Raw genomic sequence first — 18879 nt, 5'->3', positions numbered from 1 at the left:
ATTGGAGCTGCACCCATCCAGGCAAGTGGAGAGTATTCCATCACACTCCTGACTTGTGCCTTGTAGATGGTGGACAGGCTTTGGGGAGTCAGGAGGTGAGTTACTTGCCTCAGGATTCCTAGCCTCTGACCTGCTCTTGTACTCATGGTATTTATATGGCTACTCCAGTTCAGTTTCAGGTCAATGGTAGCCCCAAGGATGTTGATAGTGAGGGATTCAATGATGGTAATGCCATTGAATGTCAAGGGGAGATGGTTAGATTCTCTCTTGTTGGAAATGGTCATTGCCTGGCACTTGTGTGGCGCAAATTTACTTGCCACTTATCAGCCCAAGCCTGGATATTATCCAGGACTTACTGCATTTCTACACGGACTGCTTCAGTATTTGAGGAGTTGTGAATGCTGCTGAACATTGTGCAATCATCAGCGAACATCCCCACTTCTGATCTTATGATTGAAGGAAGGTCATTGATGAAGCAGCTGAAGATGGTTGGGCCTAGGTCTGAGACCCCATCACAAGATTGGTTAGCCTTGCCATGTCTATGTGTGGCCTAAGACCCACTCCTCAAAGGGACCACATAGTAAATTGCAATGAACAAGGTAAAATTTTAAAATGTGCTTTCTTGTATGTGTAGAAGCCGCAGTGCCCGTATCCCCAAACTCGCACCGTCCTATTCACCCATCACCCCTGTGCTCGCTGACCTACATTGGCTCTTGGTCCAGATATGTCTTTATTTTAAGCTTCTCATCCTTGATTTCACATCCCTTCTTGGCCTCACCTCTCCCTATCTCTGTAACCTCCTGCAGCCATTAAAGCCTGCGAGAACTCTGCGCTCCTCCAGTTCTGGCCTCTTGTGCATCCCCGATTTTAATTGTACAGCCTTCAGGTGCCTGGGCTCTAAGCTGTGGGATTCCCTCCCTAAACCTCTCCTCCTCTCTCTCTCTCTCCTTTAAGATGCTCCTTAAAACCTACCTCTTTGACCAAGTTTTTAGTCATCTGTCCTCATATTTCCTTACATGGTTCGGCGTCAAACTTTGATAAAGCTCATGTGAAAGGCCTTGGGATGTTTTACTATGTTAAAGGTGCTATATAAATGCAATTTGTTGTTGTTGGTGAGTCACAGCATTGAAACTGGAAACATCTTCAATCCTGCAATGCAGGCGAGCTGCCTGTTTCTGTCTGCACCTCTTCAGCTCCATAGCAATGAGGCCTGATGCCCAATATCGGATGCATCTTGGGTCTCTCATTTCTGGTGCAGGGATGATTCCCTGTCACTAGCCCCCACACCTCCCACCCCAACTTCGGAAAATAAGTTCACCCCAAATGTCCAAGCCTCCTTGTCCATGAACATGTTACATTCTACTGTGGCCTAACATTTATGAAATTAGTTTGGTTTTAATAGTGTAGTGCTAATGTATTTACTTCTTAAACGCACAGCTTGACATCTGAAATACTCGACATTGTACCTTATTTTGTAGAAAGGACCCAGACTCTTCGCCGTTTGTACAGGTTAATAATTGGATCTTTAGCTCCTGCCTTTTAATTGAAGAGGAGATCTGTAGGATTACCCTTTAATGGTATCTAGGTAGTGAAACACCAATACCATGCAGTTATCTAAACAAATACTGCCTCCAGTGATTTGACTTTACTCCTGCTGAATAAACAGAAATTTGGTGTGCATTAGTGTGATTTTTGTTTTAATTCTTAACCTGCTAATTAACTAAAAACTCTATGGGGAATTGTTCCTGCTGTAGGTAGGAATGTTCATAATGTAAAACCCACAATTTCCTCATATAGATGAGATCCATAATTAATATTCAGTCCCATGAGGCTGGTTTTCCTACATTGGTGTCAATCAGTAGAACTGGGTACACGAACCTGCCCAGACTGGTGATATGATGGTAGTATGCAGTTTTCATGTGTCTGTCCCTTTGCATAATTTTTCACAGCTCAATGTAGATTTGTCATTTACAGAGAGCGATAGAAGCAGAAAGTTGCCATGGAATGAAAATTACAGGATGCAGACAATTAAAGGGAAGGATGCAATGGAGAAACAAAATATCTTACAATCTTTGGAAAGGATGGGGGAAAACACTTGTGTTGCAGCCAAGGTGAAGGCTCAATGTTTACTGTCCAGGAAACCATTAAAGCTGAGGCAAAATCTTCTCAAAATGGTCAATGTTTCCTGCCTTAGAGTCTTCATTAGATGCCTGGCATCTGTCCACTGGTCTTCATCCTCCTACTAGCTTACATGTATAGAGTTTTCCTGTGTAATCTCTTTGCAGGCAATATTGGATCCTGTCGAAAATAAGAACAAAAGCTGCAGAGCAATTCCCAATTTTAAAAAAACTGATGAAAACCGATGTGACAGCAGAGAGACGAAAACGTATTCAGAAAATAGTTACATAAATGAGCCTTAAAATTGTTTATTTTGATCCTCTTGCTACTCCCTTCATAGTAAAGTTCACTTGTTGCTGATCCCCGAGCAATCCTGAACAGCTGTTTATATGGTGCGCTCACGTAGCAACATAAAATCTGGAAAAAGCACAGGATAGGTGTTGTCATACATTTCTACATCATTTATTCCAAATCTGTTTTTTAAATGAGAAGTTCAACCAAAAAATCCTGGCCAATATTTGTGCTTCATCCAACGTCCGTGAAGCAAATGATCTGGTCCTTACCACATTGCTGTTTGTGGGAGCTTGCTGTGTGCAAATTGGCTGCCCTGTATCCTGCATTGCAAGAGTGACTACACTTCAAACTACTTCATTGAGTGTAAAGTGCTTTGGGATGTCCAGAGGTCATGAAAGGTCGCTCTATAAATGCAAGTCCTTTATTTGAAAGTTGTGGCAAAATTGCTGCCTCTTTGTGTTTACCGTTCTCCAGGGTGACCTAACTCTGGACCTGTACGAGGGGAGATGGTGGTGGTGTTGTAATGTCGCTGGACTAGTAATCCAGAGCCTCAGGCTAATGCCCTGCAGACGTGGGTTCAAATCCCAGCACAGCAGCTGTTTAGTTTTAAAAATCTGGAATTGAAAGCTAGTCTCAGCAATGGTGCAATGAGGCTACCATCAATTGTTGTAAAAACCCATCTGGTTCACTAATTTCCTTCAGGGAAGGAAATCTGTTGTCCTTACCTGGTCTGGCCCACATGTGACTCCGGACCCACAGCAATGTGGTTGATTCTTAACTGCCCTTCTGAAATGGCCTAACAAGCCACTCAGTTGTCAAGGGCAATTAAGGATGGGCAACAAATACTGGCCTTGCCAATGATGCCCCCACATCCCACGATAGAATAAAAAAAAGCTCAGAGCTGAGGGAACCTATCATAGAGTCAGTTTGCAATGTTTTTCCATCCTAACAAAGCTTAGCAATTGGGTTTTCTGTCCATCATGTATAGAGACCTGGCGCATAGAATACTGATAACCACGCAATAGTCCCTGGATTATAAGGATGTTGAGAGTTGGAATAGAGATTGTTGCAGCACATTAAAAAAACATAGCAGATATGTGATGCAGCGATCAAAATGAACCAAAAGATAATGAGAAATGTCGGAGTGAACTGAGAGAAACGGAGAGCTATTAAATAGAAGTGAACCCATGATACCAAAATACATCATGTGTGAACAAACAGTATCAGTTTGATAAACTATGCTTGATTTGGTTCCTGTTGATTTATATGAAGTGTAAATTATTGGTAAGTAACTGAATAAAGAGCTGTTTGAAAAGTTTAATATCAAAATGTTTTCATTTTAAAAGATTTTGGATGCTAAGGTTTCCTTGGGTTTCTCTTGAATCCAGTCCAATCCATTTCCTCTTCCAAGATGAAATCTCAGTCAGAGTTATGTAAATATTGTAGAGAAGTAGAACTAATCAAAAGTGATGAGATAAACAAAACTATCCAAATAAATTTCCCTGTAATTAATTAAATCCTGAAGTAATGAAATTGAAACTATATTTGTGGTCCAGTGTTTATGTCTTTATGTGCAGGGATCCATAGTGGTTATTAGTTTATAACTAAATTAAATTACATACGAGGGGATTTATTTGGCTTGTTTCAATTTTTAAAAAAGCACTTACTTATGTAAAACATCATGCAAATGAATCTACTGCATTGTTGCAAAATATTATTTTGGAAATTGCAAAGGTATTAATTCCCTTTACACTGCCTGGTGAAACGCATTAACTTTGTGAGTTTGAAGTCATAAAGCTTCAAGAGCTGATTTTTTCAAATGCACACCATTGTTGGGCAGCTTTGCCATCTGCTTCACCAATCAGCGTGAGTCTGCTGTCTGCAGTTTCCTGTCCAAAATAAGGGGGAAATTATTACATTTTCCAACAAGTATTGCAGTCAGACTCTGCTGCCTTCCCTGCCCTGTAAACCTGCTAAAAACGGCAGGTTAAAATGGCATACCACATGATGGCAGTGGGATTGGCAGAAGTAAGTTGCTGCTCCTGATTATAACTGCTCCTCTGGCCAGGCCAGCAGGGTTAAAATAGGGCCATTTGTTTTTTCTCTTGCTCAACATTTTTGATAGCTTTAATGGTGATTCAGCTTGCTGCCATTTAACATTAGAAGAACCTAAAACATTGCTTCCAGCCAGCACCAGAAAATCCTCTTCCTTCCAACTGATGCCACCCACCTCTCACGCCACTTGCACATCTTCAGCCAGTCCATGCAAAACCTCTGTATCCTATTCTACCCAGAACTAAGCTACAAATGCCACATCTTATTCAACACCAAAGGCTAGTTATTTCTGACTCCGTAACTTTTCTTTCCTCTATCTGTACCTCAACACCTCTGCTGCTAAAACCCTTAGCCATGCTTTTGTTTTTATTCATTCTTGGGTTGAGAGCGTCGCTGGCAATGCTAGTATTTATTGACCATCCCTAATTGCCCTTGAGAAGGTGGTGGTGAGCTGCCTTCTTGAACCGCTGCAGTCTGTGTGGGGTAGGTACACCCACAGAGCTGTTAGGAAGGGAGTTCCAGGATTTTGACCCAGTGACAGTGAAGGAACAGCGATATAGTTCCAAGTCAAGATGGTGTGTGACTTGGAGGGGAACTTGCAGGTGGTGGTGTTCCCATGCATCTGCTGCCCTTGTCCTTCTAGTTGGTAGAGGTCATGGGTTTGGAAGATGCTGTCGAAGGAGCTTTGGTGAGTTGCTGCAATGCATCTTGTAGATGGTACACACTGCTGCCACTGTGCATGTGAAGGGAGTGAATGTTGAAGGTGGTGGATGGGATGTCAATCAGGTGGGCTGCTTTGTCCTGGATGGTTTCGAGCTTCTTGAGTGCTGTTGGAGTTGCACTCATCCAGGCAAGTGGAGAGTGTTCCATCACACTCCTCAGTTGTGCTTTGTAGATGGTGGACAGGCTTTGGGGAGACAGGAGGTGAGTTACTCAACACAGAATTCTCAGTCTCTGACCTGCTCTTGTAGCCACAGTACTTAGATGGCTGGTCCAGTTCAGTTTCTGGTCAATGGTAACCCCAGGATATTGATGGTGGGGGATTCAGCGATGGTAATGCCATTGAATGTCATTCTATGGTAATGATAGCGATGTTAATGCCATTCTATGTTTCTATTCTTGGTCTAAAGGGATCGAAGGGTATGGGGAGAACGCCGGAACAGGTTACTGAGTTGGATGATCTGCCATGATCATAATGAATGGCGGAACAGGCTCGAAGGGCCAAATGGCCTACTCCTGCTCCTATTTTCTATGTTTCTATGAATGTCAAGGGGAGATGGTTAGATTCTCTCTTGTTTGGGATGGTCATTGTCTGGCATTTGTGTGGCGCGAATGTTACTTGCCACTTATCAGCCCAAGCCTGAATTCTGTCCACGTCTTGTTGTGTGTGGACACGGACTGCTTCAATATCTGAGGAGTTGCGAATGGTACTGAATGCAATCATCAGCGAACATTCCTACTTCTGACATTATTTTGGAGGGAAGGTCATTGATGAAGCAGCTGAAGATGGTTGTGCCTAGGACACTACCCTGAGGAACACCTGCATCTTTCGTTGCTTAGCTGCTTAGACAAAATCCTATTCTCTACCCTCCATATAAAATCCAAATACCAAAACTCAGCAATCCCGTCAATGCCAAGTCGCCCTCACTACATTGAATCCCTAGCCATTAATGTTTTGAATTTATAATTCTAGTCCATCTCTTTATATTCCCCATCCCACCGCACATTATCTTTGCAATGTGCTCTTGCCTTAAATCTCTTCCCCACCCACCAGTTGTTTGATTCTGGCCTTCTGCGCATCCACCATTGATGAGATATTCTCCAGCTTCCTCTACCTTACTTCCTGGAAGCACCCCCCGCCCCTCCAAAAAGCCACCTTCATCGAGCAAGCTTTCAGCCAGCTCTCCAATTCTCTCCTTCCACCCCTCAACTGTCCATTCCTTGTCTATTCCCATTCATTTGGTATTGTAATAAACAGTACAAAAACAATTATAAGGAGGGAAACCAGTAGTATATTTTCTGATATGATACAAAACAACAACTAAATTACATACCATTAAAATCTGAGGATTTTATTTTCACAGTTATGAGAATTTTAAGTTTGATGATTATGATTTCCCTCCAGCAGCGGAAAGATTTGTGAATCGGGATTTTTTTAAATTGCACACAACTTATGTTTTCCTGCATCTGTGATGTAATTTGAGCACGAAATGCATCATAAATTCTAGTCACACACATTGAATTTCACATACAATTAAACAGTGTTAATGAACTGTTCTGTAACAGCACTGTATTTCACTCACTCTTAATATCATATTTAAAGAACAGTTACATCAGTATTACTGCCATGGAAAAGCAGCATGCTTTATCGAGACTATCATTCATTCAGTGTTCATTATCGTTCAGTATCAGTGCAAAGTTTCAATAGCAAAGAAAAATAACTTAGAGATGGCAATGTTAAAAATAGTAGCACGGTACGAGAAGGCTGTGATTCAGTCAATGTTTGAGGTTTGCTTGGATTGAGATCGATGTTATTCAAACCTTTATTTACAGGATTAAACCTAGCAGCGATTCTGCTAACAGAAACATTCGCGAGACACCGATTCCATATTTTACTTGGAATTTTTACTCTGGTTCAATTCCAATTTGCTCCCAGTTCAGCCTACCCCCCCAAAAAAAGCACTGACTGCTGGATGGTTACAGTTATCTCTTTGACTGAAGTGTTCCTGTAGTCCCACTGGTAGAGTGGAGGAAATCAGGTTTGCACATAACTGTAGGCCACTGAAGCGGGACAACAAGCAGGCCTCTGTTTGAATGCTGAGTGAAAGTGGCTGAGCTTCATTCATTTACATGCCTTCTGTAGATGGGAGCTGCAGACTACACGGGCCATGGAGGGAATTAGGTCTTCTCCCTTGAGCCTGTGCTTTCAGAGATCTAGCCATTTTCAAACTCTTATTTGTTTAGAAAAGAGCCAATAATCTTCTGATCTTTCCTTCCAGGGAGACTTGGGAGCCCCAGGACCTCCTGGCGTTCGTGGATTGGTTGTAAGTATCAAACATTCCTTAACTGCTTCTATGCCACTATTTATTTTACATTCAGCTACATTGCTCTGCAGTTGGTTTGATTTTATTTTTGCAAGTACAATATTACGAATTTGGAGAATAATGTCCTTTGGTCATTCAGAAAAATTGCACAAACTTTACTCTGTTTCAAAAGACAAAGGTGGAAAGTGAATATTATGACCATCACAAATACTGGTTAATAAATAATATTTAGTCATGAGTCTTAAATAGAAAGTCATTCAACATAGTAACCCTAGTTACTTAAATTCTCAGATCTTTTTACTAGGTAAAGCCAATGATGTTTTAGTCTCAAAATATCATTGGCATATTTCATCTGGTGGCTTCTAAGAAAGATGCATTTTAACTTGTACACTGCTGGTAGCTCCAGGGATATTCCCGTCTTTAGGGACATTCCCGTCTTCAGGGCCATTGCCATCTCATTGGGAAATTCCCATCTCCTGAGACCAACCAGTTTGTTTTCAGCTCATTAACTCTGACACAATAAAGGAATATTATACAATCAGGAGCTTTATTATTGTAATATTAAAGCTGTAGAGTAAAACATATGTTTAAAACACAAGTTAAACTAAAATTAACACTTCCATTTTACAATGTTTTTATTTTGCCCCCATTGTCTCTTCTTTCCCTTTCCCAGGGGTCAGTGTTCGGGCCACTGCTTTTCTTGATCTATATTAATGACCTAGTCTTTGATGTACAGGGCACAATTTCAAAATTTGCAGATGACACTAAACTTGGAAGTTTTGTGAACTGCGAGGAGGATAGTGATAGACCTCAGAAGGACTTAGACAAGTAGCTGAATGGGCAGACAAGTGGCAAATGAAATTTAATGCAGAGAAGTGTGGAGTGATTCATTTTTGTAAGAAGAATGAGGAGAGGCAATATAAATTAATGGGTACCATTCTAAAGGGGGTGCAGGAGCAGAGGGACCTGGGGTATATGTGCATAAATCATTGACGGTGGCATGACAAGTTGAGAAAGTGGTTAATGAAGTATACAGCATCCTGGGCTTTGCAAGTCGGGGCATAGAGCAGAAAAGCAAGAAAGTTATGCAGAACCTGTATAAGACCCTGGTTCGGACTCAACTTGTTATGTCCAATTCCGGGCACCACACTTTAGGAAGGATGTGAAGGCAGAAAGGTGTAGAAAAGATTCACAAGAATGGTTCCAGGGATGAGGAACATCAGTTACGTGAATAGATTGGAGAAGCTGGGGCAGTTCTCCTTGGAGAAGAGAAGATTAAGAGGAGATTTGATGGAGGTGTTCGAAATGATGAAGGGTCTGGACAGAGTAGATAGGGAGAAACTATTCCTATTGGCAGAAAGGTCGAGAGCTACAGGACACCGTTTTAAGGTGACTGGCAAAAGAAGCTATGGCGACATGAGGAAAAACCTTTTTACACAGGTTAGGATCTGGAATGCACTGCCTGAGAGTGTGATGGAGGCAAATTCAATTGTGACTTTCAAAAAAGAATTGGATAATTATCTGAAGCAACAAAATCTTCAGTGAAAAGCTGGGGGTGTAGGACGAGGTGAGTTGCTCTTCCAGAGGGCCAGCACAGACACAATGGGCTGAATGGCCTCCTTCTGTGTTGTTACCATTCTATGATTCTATCTGACCTATTTTGACTTGCTCAACTGTAATATTAGTGTTGTTTCTACCTAACTGGACCTCGCATAAATTTCCTAATCTATTTTGGAGTTGGAAGCAAGTGAAGAAAATCAACATTTTGCTGAAAGTAAAGTTTAAAGGCTGTTTTTCAGGCAATTGATGGGCCAGACTTGAAAGATTACATAGTCACGTTCCAGATGAAACTGGATGAATCTTTGATGGATATTTACAGGTCAAAAGAAAACAGAACAAAGAGTGTATTAATCAGTGAACCCTTAGAGTTTGACACTGTTCAGTAAAATTTATACACACTGCTCAAAGAGTTAATTTTGCAAACATTCTAGAACTAATTGTGACAGCCACACAAAATGTTGGCTAGTGATCAGGAGTGTTATGACCGAGGCTGGAGGAGTGCACTGTCTTTCTCTAGTTCCACTTCTCCATGAGTCACAGCATATATTTAAATGTTTTACTCAGTTACCAATATAATCAATTATATACTTTAGTCTCAGAATAAAAATCCGCCAACCAGGTTTCTTCAATAAACAACAAAGTTATTAATTTATTGTAAAATGAGACTCATTCAATAAAGATGCAAAGCTTATTAACGCAAGGGTTGAAATATGAAAGTATAAATATATTCCCCCCCCCCCTCGAAATAACCACACACACACCGGTTAAAGAAAAAATAAAGAAGCTTTTTCTGCAGAGATCAACTTTACAAAAACAAAAATACATTTTCCAAATACTTGTTAATTCTTGTAGAAAAAAGGGTAAGTTGTGAAATGTTCCAGATGATGTTCAGTCTGGTGCCCTGATGCACGTAAACAGGTGTCACTAGTCAGGTGTGGTTGTCACGGGGATCTTTCAGAAGCAGTTCTGGGGCGGCACAGTGGTTAGCACCGCAGCCTCACAGCTCCAGGGACCCGGGTTCGATTCCGGGTACTGCCTGTGTGGAGTTTGCAAGTTCTCCCTATGTCTGCGTGGGTTTTCTCCGGGTGCTCCGGTTTCCTCCCACAAGCCAAAAGACTTGCAGGTTGATAGGTAAATTGGCCATTATAAATTGTCACTGGTATAGGTAGGTGGTAGGGAAATATAGGGACAGGTGGGGATGTTTGGTAGGAATATGGAATTAGTGTAGGATTAGTATAAATGGGTGGTTGATGTTCGGCACAGACTCGGTGGGCCGAAGGGCCTGTTTCAGTGCTGTATCTCTAATCTAATCAGTTCGTTCAGGAGATGTCAAGAGAAAGTCTTTCAGAAGCTTCTCAGGAGAAATGCTGCATCCGTTTGTCCAGTTCTCATACTGGATTCTCACGGTTTCTCAGAGATGGAACAGGATGAGCTGGTCACCTCTCTCTCTCTCTTCGCAGGCTTACACACCAACTGACATTCAAACAGTTGAAAAATGAAACCATCTCCTGACCACCATAAATCTAGACATGTCACTTCTCTGTAAACAACTCCAGTAGTCAGCAAGGCTTCTGCTGTTTACTTAGCTTAGGACATGTGACTTCCAGTAAGTGTTTGCTTTTAAACACAGTCCCAAGTATCCTTCCATGTGACCCTTTAAAAAAAAGTCCAGCAGCTCTTACAATATTCTCCACGGTCTTTTACACACAAGTCCTCAAAAAATATTAACAATAGATGCATATTCATGACAGGAGAAGGAACCCTGGCTGATTTTGCCTTTCTAATGCCCAGGTTATTTTGAGCCCAATTGTGGCACCTCCACCACCCCCATGACTCACCTCCTGTCTCCCCAGTGCCTGCCCACTATCTACAAGGCCCAAGTCAGGAGTGTGATGTAATACCCTCCCACTTGCCTGGATGAGTGCAGCTCCAACAATACTCAAGAAGCGCAACATCATCCAGCACAAAGCAGCCCGCTTGATTTGGCACCCCATCCACCACCTTCAACATTCACTCCCTCCACCACAGACGCACAGTGGCAGCAGTGTGTACCATCTACAAGATGCACTGCAGCAACTCACCAAGGCTCCTTTGACAGCACCTTCCAAACCTATGACCTCTACCGCCTAGAAAGACAAGGGCAACAGGTGCATGGGAACACCATCACCTGCAAGTTCCCCTCCAAGTCGCACACCATCCTGACTTGGAACTATATCACCGTTCCTTCACAGTCTCTGGGTCAAAATCTTGGAACTCCCTTCCTAACAGTGCTATGGGTATGCCTACACCCCATGAACTGCAACAGTTTCCATTTTGATGGAAAATTTGGTTTTCCACTTAAGTTAGTTCCGAAAATGAATGTTAAAATTACATTAACAATTTCTTAGAGTACTGTGTGTGAGATTTGGTCTTCTAACCTAAGGAAGGACATACCTGCCCCAGAGGGAGTGCAACGAAGGTTGCATTAGACTGGTTCTTGGGATGAGGGGATTGTCCTATGAGGAGAGATGGCATTGACTAGGCCTGTATTCCCTGTAATTTAGAAGAATGAGAGGTGATCTAATTGAGACATATAAAATTCTTGAAGGGCTTGACAGGGTAGATACTGAGAGGATGTTTCCCCTGGCTGGAGAATCTAGAACACAGGGGTCAAAGTCTCGGGATAAGGGATCAGCGATTTAAAACTGAGATTAGGAGAAATTTCTTCACTCAAAGATTTGTGAATCTTTGAAATTGTTTACCCCCGAGAACTGTGGATGCTCAATCTTGGAGTATTTTCAAGACAGAGATCGCTAGATTTTTGCTTACTAAGGGAATTAAGGTATATGGGGATAGTACGGGAAGGTGGAGTTGAGGTTGAAGATCAGCCAAGTGGCCTACTCCAGCTCCTATTTCTTATGTTCTATAAGTTCTTGAAGGGGATATCTATTTATAACATGACTCCTCCTGAGTGTAGTTGTCCTGCCATTTTTGTGTCAATAGAAAATGATTTAGTTTATGCATTGTTGTAAAATTGACAGTATAATTCCGGATCCAGGTCCCAATCTGAACTGCTGCACCCAAAGACCCTTGAGGAGTCTGCCCTGTAATAGTTTGAGTTTACATTAGTTGAAGTATAATTCCACCATCAAGATTGATTCCAGACATTTATGATAACTAAACAGAACCTTTTGGGTGTCAGATTTTTGCCAACACTGATCATTTTAAAGAGGCCCTGAACCATTTATTAAACGATGCAAGATAGTTTGAATAAACAACGTTGCAAAACTTGCACAGCTCTTTTTGGTAACATATCTCACTATCTGTTATTAAAGCCCAACTCACTTTGCTGTAAAACTCTTGTCTTGCAAAGTTTGGGAGCAGAATTTTTCCTATGCGGAAATTATGTGAGGCAGATGAAGGAAGAGTCATGACTGCAGAAACCACCAAATACTGGCAGCAGTTCGCTAGTTTTAAACCACCAGACAGCATTTTCCTAATAACACAATGTACCAAGAGGGTGCTCAATGGAGACCTGAGGAATTCTATGAGTAAGAAAGATCAAGTAAAACCATTCAGCATGTGGTTTATGGAATTAATCACAAAGTAACTTTTTGCAGAAGTTGACTGAGTAGTTCCCAACTTGTTCGAATAAGAACGCAAGTCCTTAACTGATTCAAAAGAGCATAATGGGCCTTTAAAGAACATCCTGGTAGGATAAAGGATAACACTCAAATTTCACTGCATGGTGATTACTGGTTTGAATCCAAAGGAAGACTTTTACACGCCCTTACACGAGAGGGGGAGGAATAGATGTTGCATCCCATCTTAAATCAAAAACAAGACACTTCATTCATCCCTCCTAAAAGTTTCTGAGCTACACAACATCATTGCTGGGTGAATCCCAGGGCCATTTATCCATTCAGGCAGTGAGCATGGCTAAACGTGATGCACAAAAAGTGAACTAGGGGTGGAGGTGAGCAGGCTAAAAATTAAAAATAAAAATTTTGCTAAATAAATCAGAGTTTCTGGATCAAACTAGCAGGTTGAAAAACTGAGTTGCTCTTGCAGAGACACAAAGGGCTGAATGGCATCTTTTTGTGCTGTAACCATTTTATGATTCTATGATCTATTTAAACATTTCCTCGAATGATATTGGCAAATTGGGTTACACTTAAAATTAAGATGAATTTGCCTTTAATACCATTGTCACTTCTAACCCTCAAATCTTTGCAGAAAGCTGAGAAGAAAAAATAATGAATAGATAGTTTCTCTCCCCTACAAATAGCATTCTTAAAAGCTAGCTCTAGCAACATATACATTGAGGGTAATTTTGAGGCTTTTTGAGGTTATTTCCACAAGTCGCAGCCTCCTTCAGGGGACACCCACGACACTACAAGAAGTGAGCAGATAGCTATTACGATTATAGGCCTGGATCTTGCCGTCAATGGCAAAATGACAATGCTCACCATTCACCTTGACGGAAACTGTCCCCAAAGATCCAGCAAGCCCTGTGGTATGGATTTCCCCTTTCCCAATGTTAATTTCGTTCTACCACGATAGGGGATCTCAGGCATCCAACTACAGTGATGGCATCAAGCAGACTAATCAGCCAATCACATTAAAGAATTCTCACAGACAGCAAGCCAGGAAATAACAGGCAGGTTTTATTATTCACTTTTTATAATTTTACAGAAAGCAAAATAAAGATTGGGACATACACATGGGATTAAGGTATAAGTGAAATACCAGAAACAAACTTTATAAAAGATATATTTAAAAATCTGTGGAATTTTATCATGGAGTGGAGAAATTTGACTTTCCACAAATATAAAATTCGTTTTTCAGGGCCAGAAAGGTTGTTCAAGAGTAATTGTGACTTAGTGCACCATTTAAAAACTGAGTTGCACCCCATTCAATGAGGCTTAGTTTTTCCAAGGGTTTTTACAGCAAGAATAGCGCATAAAAAAGTGGAAGTTCACGTCAATTCAGTGATTTCTAATTGATTTCCATCTATGGAGCCTTCAACAGCGTACTCTGTAGATCAGCAGGGAATCATTGACAACAACATCTAGGTTTCAACGTTTAACTGATCATGTGCGGATGCCAGAAGTAGTTTCACCGAGCAACGATGGTGAATGTTGACAGTTTAGCCGTCATTATAATGCAAAATCCCGGTCATAAATTGACCAATGAAAATGGCTAGTGCTTGCCATGCTGAGAATCCTTTTTGCCAATGGCCAGCTGTCTCAACTATCTGTCCCCTTTTCATTTTCAGATGTCCATCTGTAAAATAGGAATTGAAATGTTTCGGAGCTGAAGAAGCTCAAAATAGACGACATTTACTTTGATTTTCTTATGTAAGAAATAAGCAGATCCAAGTGTTTTTCTCCCTAATTGGAAAATAGCACTCTGAGCATTAATAATGTCACTCTCGTTCTAAATCCCAGGCTACTGAAACTCAAAACCTATTATTTTTCGCAAATTTTGTAATGTTATATCGGCACTGTCACTTCTGCTTAATACCCTTAATTCTCTAGGGGCAGAATATTGATAGAACAAGGGGTAATTATCTGATTTTCCTCAAATATTTCCAGGTGGTTCTTTTTAAAGCACTTCTAAATACATAATTATAGTCAATACTACTTACTAGTGTGCTAATTATGTTTTTAGTCCTGTATAAATAAACTGCCGTGTACAGGACCATTTTTGCATCCAGATTACTAAAAGCACAGTAGCATTTTCAAAGGATTGCAATTTAGATTCGATTACATAAACCCTTGCTGTGCACAAGGCTCTGGTGGAGTGGTAAAAGTAATAACTTGATTACGGAAAGATTTTCTTCTCAAATAGTCTTTTAAAAGACAAAATAAATTCACAATTACTCACTTTCTGAAGGCATTTGTAACGTTAAGTATATGCACAGCGCTAGATTTTTAATTCAGAATTATTTTTTTCTTGGTTTTTGTGAATGGGAATTTTAATGATTTGTCTTTCAGGTGATTTACACGACACAGTTTGCAATGTTGCAAATCATTTTCAGCAACTATAGTGTAATGCAGGTGGGAAGTGTGAGCTGTGGTTCAGTGTGTATCATTCTTGCTTCTAAGTTGCAAGGTTGTAGGTTCAAGTCCCACTCCAGGACTTGAGCACAAGAATCAAGGCTGACGTTTCACTGCCGTACTGAGAAAGTGCTGCACTGTTGGGGGTGCTCTCTTTTGGATATGATGTTAAACTGAAGCCCTGGCTACTGTCTCAGGTGAACTAACAGATCCCATGGCACTACTGCAAAGAAGAGCAGGGGAGTTGTCCCCGGTGTCCTGGCCAATATTTATGCCTCAACCAACATCACTAAAACAGACTATCTGGTCATTATCACATTGCTGTTTGTGGGAGCTTGCTGTGTGCAAATTGGCTGGTGTGTTTCCTACATTACAACAGTGACTACACTTTAAAAGTACTTCATTGGCTGTAAAGTGCTTTGAGATGCCCTGAGGTTGTGAAAAGCGCTATATAAATGCAAGTCTTTTTGAAAACACTGGATACTCAGAGGCTCTTGGCTTCTTTGCAGTATTAAAGTTGTCTTGAGAAATCTAATTTCCCATTGAACTGGGATGTCAGTGAAATCACAGAAGCTGAGCTTCCACATCTAAAATGCAGCTCGCTTATTGCATTGTAAACACTCTTGAGCAGTTTGTCACCCAAACCTATCTCTCCTTTTACAGCAAGCCTGTGATGTCAAATCATAAATGGGGATGAAACTCACTTTGCAATGGGGTTACTGAGAGTGGTTTTAGAAGAGTCAATGTGAATCAGCTCTCCATAACCATGAGATTGCTGTGCAGAGTTTAAATGTACCCTTAGGTAAGAGTGTGCAACCATTTCCAGGAGGATGTCCTACACCATTTTGGCTTCACAACCCCGCAGTTTGACAGCATTGTTACAAAGCAAAACCTAAAAAGTTCCTAGGAAGCCTCACGAGCCATTCAGTTCCCTCCTAACATTAAACATTCGTCAAATGCCAGTGAACACACTTCTGCACAGCTGTGGATGTAAACAAATGCATTCACCCTGGCAACTAACAACCCAGAGCTGGTGTACCTTGAGAATCATAGACGGTTACAGTACAGAAGGGGATGACTAGGCCCCTCATGCCCGTGCTGGCTCTCTGTAAGTAGAGCTCAGCCAGTCCCACTCCCCTGCCTTTTTCCCCATAGCCCTGCAATTTTTTTCTGTTCAGATAATTATCCAAATCTCTTTTGAAAGTCACAATTGAATCTGCCTCCACCACACTCTCAGGCAGTGCATTCCAGATCCTAATCACTCACTGCATAAACAAGTTTTTCCTCATGTCACCTCTGGTTCTTTTGCCAATCATCTGAAATCTGTGCCCGCTCGTTCTCGGCCCTTCGACCAACAGGGACAGTTTCTCCCTATCTACTCTGCCCAGATCCCTCATGATTTTGAACACTTCTATCAAATCTCCTCTTAATCTTCTCCTCTTTAAGGAGAACAACCCCAACTTCTCCAATCTATCCATGTAACTGAAGCCTCTAAGCCCCGGAACTATTCTCACAAATCTTTTCTGCACCCTCTGCCTTCACATCCTAAAATGCAGTGCACAGAATTGACACAATATTCCAGGTGAGGCCGAACCAGTGGTTTATAAAAGTTCACCATAACTTCCTTGCTTTTGTACTCTATGTCTCTATTTATAAAGCCCAGGATCAGGTATGTTGTATTAGCTGTTTTGTCTACCTGCCCTGCCACCTTCAATGATTTGTACACATATACCCCCAGCTCCCTCTGCTCCTGCACCTCCTTTAGGATTGGATTCTTTATTTTATATTACCTTTCCTCATTCTTCCTACCAAAATGAATCACTTCACACACCATAATGGCATAATTGTGTGGCAACCTCACGTAACCGTAACTCTCTATTAAGTGACATTGAAACGCCAGTGAAATTCTAAATGCCAACTACCTTGTTGTCTCTACTGACATTAAAAATTAAATGTGGTCCAGTGAGCTGCCTGGGAAATTTTAAAGCGTAATTTTAAATTTGTGATGCACTGGTTGCAGTTATACCACAGCTGACGTGAAGCCAAGGTGGGAGAAGGTTATACCCTGGAGATGGTATCTCGTCCGAAGCTGAAATCTAAACATGCTGGCTTTATTCTGACACTGGATGTGGACGTCCCTGGTAAGGCCAGCATTTGCACGTCCCTACTTGTTCTTGGGAAGGTGGTGGTGAGCCTCCTTCTTGAACTGCTGCAGTCCATTTGGTATAGGTGCTGTTAGGAAGGGAGTTCCAGGTTTTTGACCCAGCTGCAGGGAAGGAATAGCAGTTATACTGCCATACATGCAATATTACAGTAATTCCTTCTTAAAACCACTTATCCAGTCTGTTCTAGGCAGGGTGAGGAATGTAATAGACTGAAGGAGCAGCTAGTTTTGGCAATCTACTGTTGCCTCAGAGTCATCATACAAAATAATCAAACAAAAGTGCTCCCTTTTTAAAGGGGCATAACTAATCAAAAACTACCTCATCAAAAAATGAAGGAAACATATCAATTTAAATAAGTATCATTTTCTATTTCTACAACACACCCTACAGAGCCTGTCGGTCATGGATGGACTTGGGCAGTGCAACACTCTACTAAGAACAACTTCCAATTTGACTGCTAAAGACCAGTCAGCAAAGTAAAGTGAGGGCATGAGTTAAGTGAAGCTTGGCAAACGTAACAAGTGTGTTGATTGCTGTGGGTCAAATATGGAAGCATGGTAATTACTGCAAGTCAGTCTGAAAGGTCAAGAAAGCTTGTCAGTTGCTGTGGATCCACAGGAGAAACAGACCGAGTGTATTAATTATTGTGAGCTAGGTTGATAAAGTGAAGTGAGCATTTCATTCACTAGGAACAGCTGAGATGTAAAGTAGATGTGTTAACTTCTATGACCCACAAGAACATAAGAAATAGGAGCAGATGTAGCCTTTTGAGATGCTCAAAATTCGCTCTTCATGGCTGATGTACCTTAACTCCACTTCCCCCTCCTATCCCCTTGATTCCTTTAGTGTCCAAAAAACTATCAATCTCAGTCTTGAATAGGCTGAACAACTGAGCATCCACGGCTCTCTGAGCTAGAGAATTCCAAAGATTCGCAACCCTCTGAGTGAAAACATTTCTCCTCATCTCCATCCTAAATGGCCGAACCCTTACCCTGCGATTCTGACCCTGAGTTCTAGACTCTTGAGCCATGGGGAACAGTCTCTCAGCATCTGCATGGAACATAACAATGACCACTGAACATAGTTGATTTGGAACCCAGAATCTGGAAGGCACTGCCTGAAGGGGTGGCAGAGCCAGGAGCCCCCACAACATTTAAGACGTATTTAGATGAGCACTTGAAATGACATAGCATACAAGGCGATGGGCCAAATGCTGGAAAATAGGATTAGAATAGTTAGGTGTCTAGTGGCCGGCACAGACACGATGGGCTGAAGGGCCTGTTTCTGTGCTGTATAACTCCATGACTCTAATTGTACGTTACTTGAGGACAGGAACTTTTGCTTCTTTATTTGGTGACCAGATAGACTTTACTGGCAGGAGTGGGGGTGAAGGGTATGTGCCCTTTTCCAGAGGAGCAGAAACCTGGCATCTCCGAAAGCTGTAAACACACAGTTTGCATGCCTGTCACATGACCATCGATCAACATTGACTCAGTAATCAGCCAAAGAGCCAAGCTATTCCACTCTCACAGAAGAAGGCTGTAGTGTGATGCTGAAGGTAAATAAAAAAAAAAATCAGGGATGGAAACAAAATCTTTAAAA

General features: G+C 41.5%; 1 protein-coding gene across 1 annotated transcript in view; it reads left to right on the top strand.

Annotated features, from left to right (window-relative positions):
• Positions 1-18879, top strand: part of col27a1b (collagen, type XXVII, alpha 1b) — a 592171-nt gene that overhangs the window by 273022 nt on the left and 300270 nt on the right. The window contains exon 14 of the mRNA XM_068012172.1: positions 7467-7511. Coding sequence (XP_067868273.1) covers positions 7467-7511 — 45 coding nt within the window. The remainder of the gene's footprint in view (positions 1-7466; positions 7512-18879) is intronic.

This window comes from Heterodontus francisci, chromosome 32 (assembly GCF_036365525.1).
Source record: "Heterodontus francisci isolate sHetFra1 chromosome 32, sHetFra1.hap1, whole genome shotgun sequence".
Classification (NCBI taxonomy): Eukaryota; Metazoa; Chordata; class Chondrichthyes; order Heterodontiformes; family Heterodontidae; genus Heterodontus; species Heterodontus francisci.
Note: the sequence above shows the minus strand (reverse complement) of the source record. Positions and strands in the feature narration are given on the sequence as shown.